At 43.2% G+C, this 19,676-nt stretch overlaps 1 protein-coding gene across 1 annotated transcript in view; it reads right to left on the bottom strand.

Annotated features, from left to right (window-relative positions):
- Positions 1-659: 659 nt before the first annotated feature.
- Positions 660-19,676, bottom strand: part of DHCR7 (7-dehydrocholesterol reductase) — a 47,738-nt gene continuing 28,721 nt past the window's right edge. Inside the window, exons 2-8 of the mRNA XM_066620132.1 lie at positions 13,688-13,771; positions 11,611-11,833; positions 8,429-8,516; positions 6,568-6,781; positions 6,026-6,230; positions 3,667-3,798; positions 660-2,841 (exon numbers count right to left, since the gene is read on the bottom strand). Coding sequence (XP_066476229.1) covers positions 2,377-2,841; positions 3,667-3,798; positions 6,026-6,230; positions 6,568-6,781; positions 8,429-8,516; positions 11,611-11,833; positions 13,688-13,767 — 1,407 coding nt within the window. The 5' untranslated portion in view covers positions 13,768-13,771 and the 3' untranslated portion in view covers positions 660-2,376. The remainder of the gene's footprint in view (positions 2,842-3,666; positions 3,799-6,025; positions 6,231-6,567; positions 6,782-8,428; positions 8,517-11,610; positions 11,834-13,687; positions 13,772-19,676) is intronic.

The following is a 19,676-nucleotide window of genomic DNA, read 5'->3' as shown; positions in this document are numbered from 1 at the left end:
AGTCTCTGCACCCTTGCCTTGCAGCTCCTGCAATGCATCCCACATAACTCAGCAGTTTCGGGCTGGTGCAGTCAAACGGACCGTATGCCTAGTGCTTGCAATTTTCTATCTTTCTTTGGAAGTGCCGTCTGTGAGTGAGTAAGAATTCAATCCATTTCTAAACTGCTTTAAGGGAAGTCAGGGAATAGTCACAGGCCTTCAAGTAAGGGGTACACCTGGAAGTGTTCCAAAACTTGTTCTCCAACAGCTGGAGAGGTAATTGTACTGATTAGGATTTTAGTGGAAGAGAACAGCTAGCAGCTTCCCCACTACAAGTGGATGGAGTGATTTCACAGCCCGTTGAGGAGCTCATTCATTGCATGTTGCCCTTAGTTTAGGTTACAGAGAACTTCTCTCTGGCCATGGTAATTTGCTGTGGTACAAATGGCAGGAACCTCTCTTCTTCTGCCGGCTCTCCAACTTTCCTTCTTTTACTTTCCTACACCCCACAACCCCCATCTTCCTAAACCCAGGTATATCTGGGAAACCCACATAATTTTTCTACATCAGTGGTTCTCAAACTTTTTAGCACCGTGACCCTCTTTTTACTTACAATGACAATCTGTTGGGACCCACTGGAAGTGATGTCATTATCCTGGAAGTGATGTCATGGGCAGAAGTGAAATCATCAAGCAGGAAAATTTTTAATACCCTCATACAACAAATCCAATCAAGTTAAGTAAGTAAATTAAAAGTTTACAATAAAGATAGGTTTTAAAAATATTTAAAATAAAGAACAACCCTCCTAACTCACCTAAGCATTTGCTGGTCTGTTAAAAAAAATTCCTCAAACTTCCCAAAGGTTAAAATTCTATCCACATTTACCTGTGAGTAAGCCCTATTGACTATCATTGTTATAAGCAAATACATAATAGCCTGTTTAAAGTACAAATCTGTCACATTTCTCCAAATGCAGTCACATACTATGGTAGCATCAAGTCTATTAAAAATAAAATATACATTAAATGAATGGGGACCCACCTGAAATTGGCTTGTGACCAACCTAGTGGACCCTGACCCACAGTTTAGTGCCCTATATCCTCTCCCCCCCTTCTTTGCACCCACACACTTGTGTCATGATATGCCCTCTTTTCCTTTTTCCAACCAACAGCTTATACTTAGGACCTAGCTGTGAATGAATGGCTCACAATTGCATTAGTTAGGCAATATTGCCTTATTTTATTTTGATTTCCCCTTCTTTATTTTTGACAATTATGCCCACAATAAAGTTTATCGCCTTGCAACTTTCACTCTCACTCTTTCTTCCCCACTGAACTGGTTGCCACACAAGACCCCTACACACATCAGTTTCCACCCTGTGGGCACTTTACATGTGGTTAAATGCAGACCGAGTAACACAATATTGCAACATATGAAACATGAACAAATACATGAACATATGTATTTGCAAAAATATAAAATTAAAGCTAATTATCATCCTACTACCTATTTCCCTCACCAAGTAAATAAAAAGAGGCACTGGTATGGGCATTTTGCCCATTCAGCCACTAAAATAAAATGAAAGGCAGTTCCTTCAATATGTGCAGTGCACCTATGATCCAACTACATTATAAGCCTATGGGAGAACCAAACTGAATAGATCCCCAGTCATTTTATAGCTAAGGAATGTTCTCGGGTGGCTGAGAGCAATAAAGTCTCAGATACAAAGCATCAGGAATTGCTTGAAAACTACACTGAAGAGAACAGAGGCAATAAAAGGGCCAGTTTAGTTGTGGCAAAACTCATATATTTCAATGTTGTTGAAGCAAAGTGTGTTCCTAATGAACCATGGATTGTGATGAAACATTATGAATCAGGTTACAGCCAATATTTCTTCAATTTGAAGCTCATTTGGTAAAAAATTACAAAATTTAACTTTTTTTAAAATAAAAAAATCATTAAAAGTTATACAGATCAATCACGTGGCATAATGGCCCTAACACAGGGCTTTTCAAACTGGGGTGTCGTGACGCCCCAGCCTGCGGGCCCTGGCCCCTGCCCCCTTAAGTGGCGGGGCAGCCTGGAGGAGGCAGCGGCACGATCCCCAAGACTGCGCCGCTCAGGGGGGCTGCAGGTGCTTGGGTACACATACCCAAGCCCCTGCAGCCCGCGAGCAGCGCGATCCTGGGGATTGCGCCGCTGCCTTCCCCTGCCCCTGCTGCCTCCCGTCCACGCAAGAACTTAGTGGCTCTCAAACTCTCCCAGAGAGTTTGAGAACCACTGCCCTAAGAGAAACTTGGATCTCATCCCACCAGATGGCCAAGAGATATCATTCATACCACATCTTTTTGTATCCCCACAACTTGTTTTGTAGACAAGACACTGAAGGTTAACTGTTTAAAAAAATCCAGGAAAAAGCCGGTAAGGTACTTCGTTGGTATACCGCTTCCAGTCCTTGCCGTACTTGCTAGAGCATCGATGTTCATCCCTGATGCACCGATGAACCAAAAGAATGGTTAACTGAATGATGTAGAAGTAAGGCAGGATGTGCTCAAAGCCACACGTCAGACAGTATGCCAAGGAGCCCATCAAATCTCCGGTATAGTTGAAGTGGCGTGCCACTCCCCAGAATCCTGAAGTCAACAGCTTACTGTAGTGTTTCGTTCCATCAGCTGACACATAGGAACATTCAATGTATTTGGGTTTCTTGCCCCAAATTTTACAGTTGCCATTCGTGCGACGAAAAAGATCTTTCTGATGATTGGTCACCCGAAATATATAGTAGCCCACCAGACCCAACAGTAGAATCCCAACTGCGCTTCCTGTGGTAAGCTGAACAGGGTGATAAACCAAGTATAATCCCTGCAAAAAGAGATGGAGGGTGATAACATTTATTTACAGTTTCCTATTTTAAATTAGCTTTTCTTTAAAAGAGCCAAGACTATAAACTTTCTCCTAAAGAGGAGATGACTGTAATACTCTAATTTTTAAGATAAAAAAAGATTTATTGTGCACCTAGATAAACCCCAGGTGACTCACACTTTGTCTTATCAGAGAGATGGGCAGCCCAATTCTAAGCTTCCCTAGCACCCAGGGCTGCAGCGGCACTGAAATGGTGACCACTGCATCCCATGGGGCAGGGAAGCAGAGCCAACAAACATTCCCTTACCCCATGTAGCAGCCAGGCAGCCCCAATGGGTCTCCTCGGATCTGTGCCCATTACTGAGCAGGCGCAGAATAGAGACAACCCATGTTGAGTTTCCTAGCCCAGGAAATACCCCCCCTCTCCCAAGCCCACTCCTTCCCGCCCCCTGTCCTTTCCCAGCCCAGTTCTGCCCCCTCCCTGCCCTTCCCAAAATGCCCTGCCACAGGCTGGCAGACAACTTACTGCTCAGAGCCCTCACTGCTTTTTCTCTGGCGCCATGGCCCTGCACCAACTGCCGCTGGGCCTGATGCTGGAGGTGCGCCTGTAGCTCCGGCACAAAGAGTGCCTTACTGGGCCAGTGGAGCACCGTGCTGGGCCTGATGGGGTCAGGTCTTAGACCAATAAATATTCATTCAAACAATCCACATACTTGAGTAAGATGCATATGGCCATCTTTACTAAAAACCAATTGAATCACTGTCATCACAACTGCTTCTATGAAATACTACATCCCCACATGAAAATACGTATTTAAAAGATACCTGTAGAGTATAGAGGTAAGGAAGCCAAACACAGTCTCCCCAGCCCAGGTACCACCCAAAATGATCATGGCAGATGTCAATCGTTTTCAAATACCAGGTTTCATTCCAAAAAAAGTCCACAACATATAAAGCCTGAAAAGAAAACACTGTTAGAAATCACCATGGCTGGTCACAGGTGGCACATGAACCAAACCATCCTTCTTGCAAATATAATACTTAAATTGCTCCAGGTGCATCCTTCTTTGTATTCCTTCTGTTCATTCTTGACAGACAAGATGTAAAAGAAACAGAGGAACTAAATTTTTCCTATTAACACTGCATAGCAAAGTTTTGCACTCAACGTTCTACAGAGGATTAAGATTTCAGGGTAATACAGAGAACTGAGGTGGATTCACATAAATGGAAATCATATTGTAAGTTGAAAGCACATAGCACTTGAAAGCACGTAGGGGACAAATGGTAGGCTCCAACCCATGCAGCTTAGACCAACATTACTGTCTCTCCACTTCTGTGAATTGTTGAGCTGCTGTATGGCAGAACTTCCAACAAGACCCAAACAGAATGCTTTTAAGTAGCAGTTGCGTGGCTTCTTCTTCTGAATCACTGCACATTGTCCAGTTGTAGTTACAATGAAACCAATGAGAGTAGTATGAACATTTTGGAATAATGGTTCTGATGATCACTCAACACATTCACAAGGCTCTATACTCATATGTCTTGGCTCAATAATGTAAGGGACTGTTCCCACTACACTCTGCATGACCAAGAAACAGGATCAGGTTATGCAGATAAACAGTCTATGAAATATGGGCTGCCTTAGTTTCCAGTGATTCTCACTTCCACAGTGCAAAGTGAGAACAAGCATTTCTCTAGCAATTCCTGAAAACTAAGGATATTATCTAACGAAAACTAAGGGTGCACTCCAGAGGTGTCCTTGGTAAGGCACCCAGGCAAGGTAAGGCACATTTGCACCTCCTCGGGAGTTGGCAAGGCCGGTGCGCAGAGGTACGCCGACCTGCAGAGGATGACACAAGCCTCCACGCTGACAGAGGCACCGAGCCTTGAGTCAGCCCAGCTGGGGTGGGGTGAGCTGGAAGGAGGTGGGGAGGAGATGGGAGGGAGGGCAGGTGGTAGGAGTGGGAGGCGGGGCTGGGACCCGACAATTATGCCGGATCCCAACCCTCATTCCCAGGGAGTGTGGAGCGGCTTCAAGCCACTCTCCTCAAACTTGTACCACCTCAGGAGGGGCCAGGGTGCCTTACCCAGACTGAGTTACAGGGTGCCTAACTCTGACTGAGTTACTTTGGGCCCCTATCCCACACTGGATACAGTGCAAGCCTCTTCGCTTGCCTGTTCCAGCCCAGGGTAGGATTGTGCCCTAAGGGTTTTCCTGTTATATATGTGGAATTACATTCTGATATCTTGATTGACCATTTGTTTTCTATGCAATTGACAGGGTTCCCCCTCCCCCCAAACTGTCTTTTCCATATGTTTTAAGTAATGTTTGATAGAAAATTCATGTGGTAATACATGATGCGTGTATGCTTGAAAGTACACCTAAATACCTCTGCAAGATTATTGGCACAGATTACAATCCTCTCCACTCTTACCTGGGAGTAAGCCCCATTGATTATAATGGGATTTGCTTCTGGAACAGACATGCATAGGATTGGGTTTACAGGCAGGGATGAGACTTCACTAGATTTTCCATGGGAGAACAACTCCATTCTCTAGATTAGCGGTTTTCAGTGCTGTGACCCACCTTGTTCTCCACCTTAGAATGGCCCACGGAAGTGATTGGAAGAAACTTCCAGTCAGACCTACAAACCAGAAGTAGTTTCCAGTTCCTTCTGTGGGCCGTTCTGAGGCCCATGAGGGCCAACAGAATGGGTCACTGGCCTGGCGCAACCTGGAAATGGCTTCTGGGGTCTAAATCCACCACACATGGGCTCACGACCGACTAGTGGGTTTGCAACTCACAGTTTGGGAAACACTGCTCTAGATGTTTAATAGCATTTTTATGTGGAAAATAACCATAGAAGCAATTCAAAAGTGAATAAATTCCACAGAATAACTGAATGGTTGTTCTGGATTTTAGACAAGACAGGGTGTGGAATTGGAAGGAAGAGTTGAATGTTTCATCTCTTTGCTAAACTTGATGAACCCTTAGACAGCATGCGTGCCTGTACATCTACACAAGCATTTTGGAAGTTACGGCACATTCAATAATAATTCCAGAAAAATCATGATTTACTGGGTTGCATACTAGATCCATGCAATACCTTATTCTTAAGTTCCAATGCTTCACCAGCATTTAAATAGTCACGGAATTTAAAAATTAATTTTGGATTATATTTACCTGTAGGATATTGACAAGAATCATTGAGTTAGTTACTTGACCATACAGTTCTTGTTGTTTAGCTGCATAGGAAAGGTTAATAAGAGTCCATGCTACAATCCCTGGGCGACCATTGAAAAAGAGTTTGAAATCAAACCACTTTCCTATACGAGGATTAAATTCAACTCCCATCATGAAGTCATAGAAGAAGTTGCCAGTGAATTTGCTAAAATATAAAAAAAGAACACCAAAACAGAAAAATTAATATAGACCATTTTCAAAATATTACACTGAAAGGCATTTCTGCAAAGACTGCGTAACTTATAATTAAGGATTCACCTTCATGATAAATGAAATTGCATATAATTACTGATGCATCTACATGATAAAGTCAATGATGAATATCAACTTCTGATATCAGGGCAACTAGCTTGGGCAATATGTGTGGGCAAGCAAAAGCAGGACAATAGATACTGCACTAACTAGTTTATTACCAATGAGAAAAATGCATTGCACACCAAACTTTATAACATCACACATATAAAAGGAATGCCGATACATACCAATCGTTTGCATTAGAAGGAAAGTAGGAGGCTTTTATCCTTACAAATATGGACACTAAATACCCCAAGATATTTGCACACCACAGCAGTGGAATCCAGTTGTCAAAAATTATGGTGGGTGAGAACCAGTGAAAATAGTAAGCATTTGCTAACCACAGTGCATGTGTGATAAGCCATGCTTGAAGTCCATTAATCTCATATTTGAGTACTATGCCTGAAAAGGAAGAGTTACATAGTTCAGTACAGTGTTCATGTCAAATGGAGAATTGGTAGGAAAAGGTTATGGTTAGGGTTAGAACATCAAGTCTAAAAGCATAACCCTGGTGATGGAAATGCACAATGTACTTGGGGCTGTTAACCTCATGCCCCATTTGTCGGCTTTCTGGAAGCACCTGGCTGGTTGCTGTTGGAAAGAGAATGCTGAACTAGATGGATCCCTCAATTTGATTCAGCTGATTATAGTAAGGATCATGACATGTAATGCAAGAACATACAGACTAGTCTGTTAATTGGACACTGAAAGATCAATGATCTCTTCCCCTATGAGGGTATTCTCAATGGAGAGAGGTGTGCTTCCTGTGTGATGGGTGTGTACATATTTGTGGGCATTCATGCGTTTGTCCCTTCACAGACATCTACCAAAATGTACTGGGAACTTTCTGGAGACAGCTGCAAATGAATCTAGCTTTTCAAATAAATTCTATACTGTAGAATATGTTTATATAAACATGTTTATATAAACATGTTATATGTTTATGTAGATATAAAGTGGAAAAGGAGATAAAAGTCTTTTGCAAACCAATCTAAGCAGATGAGAGACAAACAAGGATAAAGGATCATATCTTCTTCCATCTTCTGAGGATCCCATTGAATGCTTTAGCACATCCCTCCCCAACACAGGAAATATATATATATATATATATATATATATATATATATATATATATATATATATATATATATATATATATATATATGCTCAGGGCCTATGAGAGGAATTTTATTGGGGGTACTAAGTTTTATTGGGGGTACTAAGTTTCTTTTGGGCCCCTTCTCAAAGGGGGAGGGGCAGTGGGGGCAGAGAGAATGGGAGGGCAAAATAGGGCAGGGGGAGGGTGCTGACAGACTTTGGAGCCCAGGTCTACTAGGCTTCTTGATGCAGAGCCCAGGTCTACCTAATCATGCAGTATTGGCAGCCAGATAAAATATGGAAAACCAAACACATTCGTAAGTCTCTCTAAAATCTTTGCAATATAGAAAATCCATTGCAGAAAATTAGCATCATCATACTTAGTCTCACACTAGAATGAACCAAAATGAATTTCCGCAGCAGCTGTAGCCCTGCAGCTGAATTCCTGAGCTTCCTATACGCTCCTTCGCGGTTATGGGATCCACAAGCCAGAGAGCGACTGTAGCAGGCTAGTTTCCTCCCAGATTTGACACTGTGTTAATGAAGGTCATGGATGCATTCCTGGGCCTGGTGTGCATGGCTTGCAGCAGGAGTTAACACTACATGCACTGCACCTGGTTGTGCCCAAGTATCATGTGCAGGTAGCGAGTTCAAGTGAGATAGGAAAATGTCAGATCCCAGGAACTTTCTGCCCCCTCCTTTGGTTCCTGGGCCCCCTTTCTGACCCTGGGCCGGGATACAAATTACGCCCCCTCTCCTAGGCCCTGCCCATGCTATAAAAACTAAACAGTGTTTGCAGGGTGGTGAGACAGACTTTTTGGCTGCATTTACATGGATCAAACAGCTATTGTTCTAAGAGAAACCAATGAGAAATGCCTTGTTCATCAACCGTCAGTTCTCAGGAATGTAAAAAGATTTGGGAAGTACATAACCAAGAATGAATTAGCTTACCAGCTGGTGTCACAGCACCTTCTTGAACTCCTCCTCGAAAGACAGGAATCAACTTATGACAAAAGTCAGGAAGCATGTTCAAAACCACCTGTAACAAAAGCAAATTATGAGTGCCAAACACACAAGTTTATGATTAAAAATGGAGAGCCCAATCCTGAGCTCCATGTGCCAGCTCACCACTGATGGGCGCTGTTGCAAATGTGCCATAAGGCATGTTTGCGGGCCCTGGCACCAGTGCTCCACTGTGCCAGCCCGGCTTTGCTCCACCGGTTCCAGAGCCTCCGTGTTGGGCTGGCCACCCAACATGGAGGCTCTTGATTCTATGCTGACTGGGTCACTGTAGAATCGCGTAGCCCCACTGTGGGACTACTCACTTTATCCCGGGGAAGTCCCCTTCTCCTGAGCAGCCGCTGCCAATTGCCTGGAGCATGCAGGTTGCAGTGGCAGGTGTTTTTGGCACCATTGCAGCCCGTGTGCCAGACAACTCAGGATTGGGCTGTCCATCACCCAGGAACTAAATCAAGGAAATATGAAAGATAGGACACTTTCAGTTCAGCTAGGAAGAATATAACTACCAATAATCACAAATCACCACAATGCTTACCTTATACATTAAAGCTTTATATAATATATATTATAGCCATTTTATAACCATATTATAGCCTCTCAGAATTATTTGGCCCTATTTATTGCGGCTCTAAAAGGGAAACCATTGGTCCAATCTCATTCAATGTGTTCAATTAGCATAGATAGGAAAGTCCTTTTACCCACTGTGAAGATGTTATCTTTATTCGTTCCTGTTCCCTTATGTTCTCTTGGATGCGGTTTTCTTGTTTTGGGTCAAACAGCAATCTCTCTTTTTAAACTGGAACATTTCAGTTATATTGCTTACCTAGGCTTTGGAGCAATTCCCCCCCCATGGCATTCCACCCCACACCCAATAGCCAATTCCATCCCTAAAAGCTGATAGTATCAATGCCTGGACACTAAGCAAAAGCTTAGTACACAAAAAGCTGATGTAGTGCTTCTAGCGGTGCCACCCATCAGGGGATTTTGGTATACATTTGTCTTTGTATTTTAGCCCAGATCCATAATAAAGATTTCCTTAATATAAGATTATTGAATCGCTTATATTCGTTTGCTTTTCCATACCAAACAATTGCATGCCATCCCCATTCAAGATCATGTCCCTCCAGTTTAAGTATTCTTTGATCTTCTAATATAATCCACTCTTTAATCCATAGTAGCACTGTGTAGCACTGTGTAGCATAGTAGCACTGTGGCCTAATATAAAAACCAATCAGGAAGCCCCATGCCTCCTCTTAGTTTCACATGTTGCAAGGCCTTCATTTTAATTCTTGGTTTCTTTCCCTGCCAGATGAATTTTGAGATAATTTGATTAGTTCCTTTAAATATATCTTGCTTCAAAATTACAGGGATTGTTTGAAAAAGAAAGTTTATTTTAGACAAAACATTCATTTTCACTGCAGCAACTCTTCCCATCAATGAAAGCTGCAATTCTTTCCATTTTGTTAAATCTCTTTTTATTTCTTCAATCAATTTCAAATAATTATCTTTCACTAATGTGCTTGTTTTCTTCGTTAATTGAATCCCTAAATATTTAAATTTTCTTCTTCTTTGAAATGTGTTAATTCCACCAATTCCTGTATTTTCTTTATTTGCATATTCTTTGTTTAGATTTTCGTTTTCTTGACATTTATTTTCAGTCCTGTCACTTCAGTATATTCTCACAACACATCTAACAAAGTTTTGGCAGATTCTAATGGTTCTTCTATAATCGCCATAAGGTCATCCGCAAATGCCTGGATTTTAAATTCTTCACCTCTTATTTTTAATCCTTTAATCTCTTCTGTCTTTCTCACTTGATTCAAAAGTATTTCCATAATCACTATAAATAATAATGGAGAAAGTGGACATCCCGTTCCTTTTTCAATTTTTACCTCCTCTGAAAGCTCTCCATTTATTCTAATTCTAGCAGTTTGATCCTTATATATAGCTTTAATCATAGCAATAAACAGAGTTCCTACATCCATCATTTCAAATTGTAAAAACATCAAATTCCAGTTCACATTATCAAATGCTGTTTGAAAATCTATTAAAAACATCGCCATTTGCTTATCAGGGTGCTTATTAAATTAAAAAAATTGCTTATTAAATTAAAAAATTAATTTAAAAAAAAGCTGATTTAGTGGAAGCCGCTTTAGAAAATGATCAATCTCCATTTGATGGCAGCAGAAAGGTCCATAGTAGGAGAGAGTTCATAGGGGGCAAACGGGCTGGTTATTTTGTGATACCATGGCAGGCTTCATTAAAAATCAAAACAGCATATATACAGTTGAAGAGTTGCTACAAGAAAAGCAACTGTTTGTTCAGGATTCTTCTTCTAGATCAGTCCCTGTGTACTTAAGGCTGGATATAGTGTCTTTCCAGCTATCCAGATGTGGCCTTTGGGGTGCTGAAGAACATGAGAAGGAGTATTTTAAATTCCTTTGTTTATTCTTTGAATTCATATGCTTTAAATTTATATCTTTTACATTTTGTATTTTAGATCAATTTTAAGCTGCCCTGAGCTTTTTGAAAGGTGGAGTATAAATGAGAGCTGGATGGTCTCATAGCTATGGTACTGGACTTAGACCTGGAAGTTCCAGATTCAAATGCGTACTTAGCCACAAAGTTTCTTGTCATTATCTCTCAGGAAATCTCAAGAAATCTCTCCTGTCATATCTCTCTCTCTAAGTCATTATCAGTCATTATCTCTCAGCCTAACCTACCTCATAAGGTTGATGTGAAGGCAAAAAAAGAGGGAAAGAACTATGTATACTACCCTGAGCTCACTGGAGGAAAGGTAGCATAAAATTATGAATGAATGTGGGAATACCTAAAACTGGCAGCAAGGATGGTTTGGGAGACATATAAGAAATCAGGAGTTTGCCTGACAAGTGGAAAAGGTCTGAGGAAGTCTGGACAAGAAGAGATGATTGTCCATATCTGTGATCATCTCTCACTATTTATGAATATTACAAACAATTCTCAAAGTTCTTATGAGGCTTGATTGCAATTCTAAAATTTGTCTATTGTCAAAAGGCATACTTTAAACAAATGCTGATAGCTGTACTGTAGTTATCCTACTGCATGTCAAACAAGAAATCTGAAACACATACCTGGAAAGTTATCCAAGATGTATAAAGGGCTGCAGCTTTCCAGGTCAGTGGTGGTGTCTTGTTCCATATATCTGAGAGGTGAACTTTTCCCGTGAACAGCTCCACGGCTGGCATTGTTAGAGAGCAACTGTACTGATCACATGCCATTATGAAATAATACACAATTAAGGGTGCGAACAGGAGTAGAAAAATGACACATGCCAAGGAAAACCAGTCAACTTTCCTGCAACACAGAGATACAGGGCTTATAGCACAATGGAAAAATGGCACAGCTTCAACAATACAGTGCACTGGCATTAAGTTTCAGTTTGTAGATTTTGACAGGTTTGAGAAAATACGTATCATTTTTAAACTCCACCTTGGAGTGCCTAAGCAGTGATCTCTTAGAGGCTGCTGCTTTGACTCATCCTCCGGAACTGCTCTTAATATACTAATAATGCAATCGCATGCATGTCTACTCAGAAATAACTGCCATTGTGTTCAGTGGGTCATACTCCCAAAAAAGAGGCTGCAACTCTAACACTTTCCTAGGCATAAGACCTCCAGCAGTAAAAAAAAAAAAAAAAAAAAATCCCCTGCAGGATACAATGGTAGCTGCGCTGGCACAGCTTTCGCCATGCAGGGATTTAGGTAGGGTTGGGCTGTCAATTGTATCCCAACTTAGGGCCCAATCCTATCCAACTTTCCAGTGCCGGTGCAGCCACAATGCAGCCCCAGTGTAAGGGAACAAATGTTTCCATACCTTGAGGAGGTCTCTGTGACTGCCTCCCCACCACAGGATGCAGTGCATGCCCCATTGGCACAGCTGCACCCACATTGGAAAATTGGATAGGATTGGGCCCTTAGGTGCCTCCTTTCCAGTTTGAAGAGCTGCAAATATTATAGCCTTTCCTCATAAGGGAGGTGCCTCAGCCCACTAACCATTTTGGCCGCTCTCTTCTGCACCTTTTCCAGTTCTATTGCAATCTTTTTGAGATGTGGTGAGCAGAACTGGACATAATACTCCAGATATGGCCGTACCATCAATTTCTAGAATGGCATAATCATATTGGCTATTTCATGATCAATCCCTTTCTAAAAATTATCCCGAGCATGGAATTGGCCTTCACAGCCACCGCACACTGGGTCAACAGTTTCAGCGAACTACCCAGTGCCACCCCAAGTCCTCTCACCTGATTCATCACAGACAGCTCAGAACCTATCAGCAAATAGATGAACTATCAGTTTACAGATTTTTCTAACACATACAATTTACAGAGCAGGCTTCCAAAAGAGATTCTCAAGGTTTTATTAGTTTCCTTAGTATTTGAGTACACATAAAATTATGTTACCAAAATGAATGAAAGAGAAAACCCTCCTCAATATGCTACCTTCCTCCCCCTTGACTATTTTTAATATATACTTTGTGGTGTTTAACCTCGACTGTCAGCCCAATCCTGCCCTTGAGCAAACAGGCCAGTAGGCCTGCCCTGCACCCACAGTAGGATTGGGGCCAAAAGCAGCTCAGCCCGGAGCAAGGGGAATTGCTTCCCCTGACCCCTAGTAAAGCTGCAGCAGCCCCAATGGGGCTACATGGATCTGCGCCACCTCAAGAGGTGGCACAGATTTGAGCAGCCCAGAGCTGCCTGGGAACAGGGATAGGATCAGGTGTAAGTGCAGGATCCTGGCCCCGCCCCCGTTCACCCGCTACCTACCTGCTGTCCTCCCTCCTCCTGCCCCAAAACACCACCTCCCCACTTCCCCCCCCCCGACCTCCACACCAGCCTGACTCAGTCAGTGTAGGCCTATCTGATCCACCAGCCCAACGGGGCTTGGACTGGTGTCCGGAGGCCGATGCACATCCGTCTGCTAGCCTCCCTTCACCAAACGTGGTGCGAAAGTGCTTTACGGCACTTTTGCGACACTCGTCAGCCGGTGCAAGGGACTTGTGCCAGCCAAAGGTATGCTGTGGATTGTGCCTTGTGTCACCTTAAAAAAAATCAGGAATTGAAAGATTAGGACCTAAGAGCCGTGAAGTCCAACATTTTGTAGCATTTTGCTTAGTAGCTAAACTTTCCATATGGGAGAATTCTCTTACCATGCTCTACCCCATAGCGCTTGAGAGGTTTCAGTTCCATTCGTGACACATTTACTTCTTCCTCCTTCAGAAGACTTCATTTTCCTATGAGAGACAACCAAACAGAAAATTTAAAATGGTGGTGATTAAACGAGACCTTTATAGTGAACCCTCTGGCACAACACCCTGTAACTAACCTTAATCCTATAATCCAATCTGGATGTTGTGCCAGTTGCACTGGTGTTGTTGCACCATGACTGTTGTTTCCTAACCCCTCTGGCACAAAGGGATGGGAAAGTGCCAAAGATCAGGCAACACTACACTGGTGGAGCAACTCGTAGTAATACACCCAGCTCCCACAGAAACCTTGACACACCCAGTCATCATTAAGTGGTGTCCTGACATCAGACTAACATCCAAGGAGTCAAGCACTACATCTATCCAGCTCCCTAAACAGCACCCAGATAAGTGTCGGGATGCAGGGTAAATGAGCAGCCATCACTAGGGGGATGTCTCTCTCTCTCTCTCTCTCTCTCTCTCTCTCTCTCTCCCAGCCTGTAGAACTGAGCAATACAGTACTAGTCATCGTGACCAACGGTTCGGACATGCCCTTGGGACACCATGTATGACACAACGATACCTCCCCATCCCACCCCCACCACTACAAAAGTTACTGTAGCATCAATGAAGCAAAAGCAAAGGAATCTCAGGAATTTGCTAGGAATCTCAGCCCCCAAAGTTTCAGTCCTTGTATCCTACAAACACACACATCCAAAAAATATCGTTTGCAGTACGACACAGCAACGGTAGAAAGATAGCTTACTTGGAAGAGGACATGTGACAAACACAAACACAAAGTCTCTCAAACTCTTCCTGTGGTAAGGACTTGACTCTCTGTGGGAGTTTGCTAGCTGGAAGGACATTGCCAGGGGACGGACTGGGACAAATCACAAAGGACATCTCAACACCAGTCTGACAAAAAAGGATCATGATAGCTCACTGCACAAAGATGCAAGCCAGGAGTCAGAGAAGAAAGGTTTGAACCCAACCAAGGAAGTTGTCCTAACCAGCAAGGCCCTCAACTTGCATGACTGGCCAGAAACACCTATGGCAGAGACAAAAATAAGTGGGGGAGGCAGGTCCAGAATCCAGATTTTACAAAAATGAAACCATTACTTTTTATTCTATCATTTATAAAGTTTTATATTCTAACACAGAAGACACTGAACAGTGGAATTAATCACAATGTGCATTGATTGAACACCATACAACCTTCACGATGCAAAAGTTTTAGAGCAAGATAAAATAATGAATGTGCACAGATACTGTCAGTAAATTAAGAGTGCTGAACTGCTTGTTAGTTCAGTTCCATTAATAATTAACTGTGAGTTCCATGAAAAATAAATGAGTTCCACTGAGGCCAATTAGACTGTGGTGGTTGATAGTATATGCTTGAAGAATGCAATATGGATAATATCCAGCATATTCACAAGAAGTTATTCAGCGCCAATGTTGTAATCCAGGGGTGGCCGCAGGGAGACTCCAGTCTCCAATGAACCTCTTGCCCTCGGAGACTTGCTGGAGCCCTTGCTGGCCCAACACAACTGCTCTCAGCTTGAGGTCAACTGTTCAACCTCTCGCATGAGCTGTGGTACAAGGGCTCCCTCCACTACTTGCTGTTTCACATCTGTGATGCAGCAGCGGCAGCAAAGGAAAGACTGGCCTTGCTTTGTGCAAGGCCTTTTACAGGCCTTGAGCTACTGCAAGACCTTCATTCATTCATGTAAGTTCCATCTCTAATATATTCATTTATGTAAATGTATTCAAATTTGAAATGTAAATTAATTCTTCTTTTCTTGGCCCCCAACACAATGTCAGAGAGATGATGTGGCCCTCCTGCCAAAATGTTTGTACACCCCTGTTGTAATCCAAAGCTCCATGAGGGACCATGATCCCATGGTACCATATATTGTTTGCATGCAGACCCGAGTTAAAATTTTCAGACAGCGCTTTACCTGTGGTTTGTGAGGCAAATATGTTCAGCGTTTTCCACAGTAAATGCAGATAGCACGAATGATATTCAGGTGTATGCGTACCTTTAAAATCCCATGTACATGGGGCAGTGGGCCCTGGCCTGATGCATTTTTGTCATGTGTGAAGTGAATGTCCACTAACAGGGTTGGAAGACCATTGCCTGAGATTTTGAAGAACAATTGCCAGTTGTACATTTGATACTAGGCTAGATGTATACAGAGTGTATCCTCCGTGTAATGCAGGGGTTGCCAAACTGCAGCATGCCAATGTGCCACTTTTTATGTAGAAAATCTTGAAAGTGACACTCCACCTTAACATCTCTTTTAGCGATTACCACAGTAGCTGAACAGAACCTTTAAGGGCAGTATATCCTAGGTGCCAGAAGATACAGAGCAAGAAACATGGGAGTGCTGCTGCTTATTTTGGACTTTCCAAGGACACACTGACAGATTGCTGATGAGGCCCAAAGGTAACCAGCACAGACCTTTACCCAGCCCAGCAGGACATGTTCCAAGGTCCATATAAGGTGTGTTCACTGCCATTCTGCACAGCACAGTACAGCCCAGCTCTCTGCCTGCCACCTTTTCGTCCACAAAGATTATCTTCGCCGAGATCTCTTTGCAGATGATTTACCTGAAGATGGCCTCTTAGTCTGGGTGGGCACCTGGGCTTTGCTGATCTCATTGGCCACCTCTGTGCTGCCCTGCTCAGCCCCCACCTTCCACATCCTGCCCCTTGCTTCTCCAGTGTTCCACAAATTTGGGCCTTGTTCTGTAAATGCGTGACCCACCAGTTACAAGAATGCTGCTCACTAGTACCTGCCCTATTGGCTCTCTCTTCTCTCCATCTTCTTTTCCCACCTTTCTCTCAGTTTTCCTACTAGAGAAAATCAAACAGAGTAGGCTTGGCTGCCCTGAGTGCACCCACTGCAGCATAAGAAACTTGGGGGCTTGTTGTGTAACAAGTAGTAAAGAAACCAAGCAGTGGGGTAAACTGCTGCGGTGCTTTCTTTGTCATAATTAAAAATAAATATATATGGTGACTTCGCATATGCCACTTAAAAAGTGTCCTTGTGCCACTAATGGCACACATGCCGCAGGTTGGCCACCTCTGGTATAATGCAACGTTGTATGTTGAGCCAAGCACACATGGGGCATCTATCATTGTATACATAGAACATTTTAATAGTCTTAGCAATCCTACAAACACTTACCTGAGAGTAAGGCCATCGACCACAAAGGTGCTTACTTCTGAATAGACCTGCATAGGATTGTGCCTTTAGGAAGAGGCAATGCAGGTTGTGTTGCAGCAGCTCACTGCTCTGGACACCGTAGTGAAAATGCCCTGCCAGTGGCCCGGTCAGTTATTAGGTATAATGGTGAAAAAACTTCCAGATTGTGGACTTCTTTGGAGCACCAGTTTTCCATTGCCTTTTTCCAAGAGAGACAGTTGACATGTCACAACTATTTGAAACAACAGAGGGCAAGTGCAGGGGCAAATTCAGGATCACACACTCCTGGAAAAGTACCATCCAGACTGCCTTTGGTCTCCCTTCCCCACACCAGCTGTGGGTGTAGTTTAAGGGGAGTCCATTCCCCCAACCACAATGCTGCTTTGCACATTGGGGAGCTTTGATGGGAATGGGGGCTGGAGGAAAACCCTTCTCTCAACCTAATGATAGGATCTGATAGGATGCTAATGGGGCTGCATGAAATAACTCTGGAATGGAATGTAAATCTTCCCCCCCCCACCACAAAATTCCAAGCTGCCTGTGTCAATGTCAGTACTGATGCTGCCCTTGTCTTTTTCTGATACATCAAGTCTTGGGGCGAAAAGTGCCTTCTTCACCCCCTTAACTTGGCTGGCACGTGCGGTAGCACCAAGAAAGGGTAGCACCAAGAAAGACAACTTTCTTTTTCAAGAAGTCTAGTGTTTCTCCCCCACCCCACTTTTGATCATGTCAAAACCACATGTCCAGTCATGCCTTGGCTGCACACGGGGGTAGGATTTCCTATGTCACCAGAAACAAAGGATAAGGGATCATGTGTCCACTCCTTTACCCAGCTGCGGCTCTGCCTGTCAACGGACAGCCCTCCTGATGAGTTCACTGAGCAGGGAGATGAATGGGGGGGGGGGGAGTGTCCTGACAACCACCCATATTCTTCTCTTATTTGCACTGACACATCCCCATACAATAACTCATACCCCAAACCTCCTCTGGGTAGCATGCAAGGCTGAACAAAATGCCAGAGACAGAAGGTCAACTACTCTATGGGAGAATGCCCTAAGCAGTTATTTTAGTTGAATAAAAAGAAAAAAGGTTAGCTCAAGATTAAAGTTGAACAAGGAATAAAACAATCAAATTATATACTATACTATATACTATATTCAAAAGGCAAAGTTAAAAAAAAAAAGTAAAAAACAATGTGGAAGAGTTGCCTGGGTGGAGCAACCACTCACAATAACAGCATCCTCCTCCTGCCATCAGAGAGAAAGATCTTCATAGGAGTTAATTTATTCCTTGCAGACTGTTTTTATCTCAAAGCATGTTCAGCATTTATTCAACATCTTCCCTTGGCTAGCAAGTCAGACTCACATCTTGCTGTCTCTGGCTTCCATCTACTTAGTCCTAGATCTGGATCTGAAACTCTCTACCTACCTAGGCAGCTTTCTTATCCCCCTTTTTGGAACTCTAGCCCCTCCAAACTAATAGGCTGATTTTAAGTTAACAAACCTTCAAATTTCCCACTCCCAAGTTAGCTGAAAACTGGACCAAGGCCAGTTGCAGTCAAGGCTATAGCTCTTTGACAGTATCAGGTAGTACTGTAATTTACATATCCAATTTACATCTGTAGAAGAAAGCTATGTGTTGAGGTCTGAACCCAGGAAATCACTCAGGTCCCGTGCACAGGAAGAAATGTGACAAGCACTATGTTTGAATAGTCTGTCTGTAGCAAGTAGCAGCTGTTACTGATTGCTGTGCACCTGATTGTGGGCATGCCTTGTGCATAAAACAAGGCTGCTGACAAACGCTCAATTGGGTGTTAGGGGGCATAGGAATCAGGATGCAGTATATGTGTGTTGCTGTATGTTTGACCATGTTATGGTAAATATCCTTGTAAATAATATACCTTGGTGATGGAACCCAGCTTTTCGTGTCGAGTGCTTCTTTGCAATTTACAAAGCCTCCTGAGGGACTGCCTTGGACATTAGCCTTGAGTTTCTGTTGCGCTGCCGCTTGTTTTTCACTCTGCTAGAAACTCCTACACCCTACCACAACACTATGTGTCATACCTAATCTAGATTTGTGGTTGGAAAGCAGTCTGATGGGCTGCTTACTAGGCTAGCCACAGAAAGCGTCTGCAGCAGGAGAGGAGAGTCCTCAGGAAAGAGGTGCTTGCTCATTATAGGGGACTTGCACAAAGGCGACAGTGGAACGCGACTGAAGTTCACTCACATCTGCCTCATCCTGAATCAGCAGCATTGTGGCCAGCTGCTTAGTTGGCACACACACACCCTGTGACCCTTGGTCTTGCTGCTTTTTCATAGTGCCTGTGCTGAATAAGGCAGCTGGGCTACAGATTTTCAGCAGGAACAAGAAGCTCATGATAAGGGCTGATGGCTCTCTTCTGCCTCTCCCTCTCCCACTTCCCTTGGGAGAGGATGATGCAGTAGATGCAGGTAGTGTTTCTGCACCCTTCTCCATGCACCAACTTCCTCTAGAAAACCCACTTTTCATATTGCTGGTAGACCCCCCCCCCCCAATTAACTGTATCCAATTCTACTACAGCAGAATATATAAACCAAAAACAAACCAACAACGAGCAAATCTAACAAATTTGAGGCCCTCGCCCTATCTGTGAGATCACCTTATAAGCAAACATCTATGGTAAGTAGCTATGGCCAGAGTTCCCTCTAAACTGCGCCAGAGAGCTAAATAAATTGCCACACACTTATCAGTTCTCCCAGCCATTAG

Source organism: Tiliqua scincoides, chromosome 1, assembly GCF_035046505.1.
Source record: "Tiliqua scincoides isolate rTilSci1 chromosome 1, rTilSci1.hap2, whole genome shotgun sequence".
Lineage (NCBI taxonomy): Eukaryota > Metazoa > Chordata > Lepidosauria > Squamata > Scincidae > Tiliqua > Tiliqua scincoides.
Note: the sequence above shows the minus strand (reverse complement) of the source record. Positions and strands in the feature narration are given on the sequence as shown.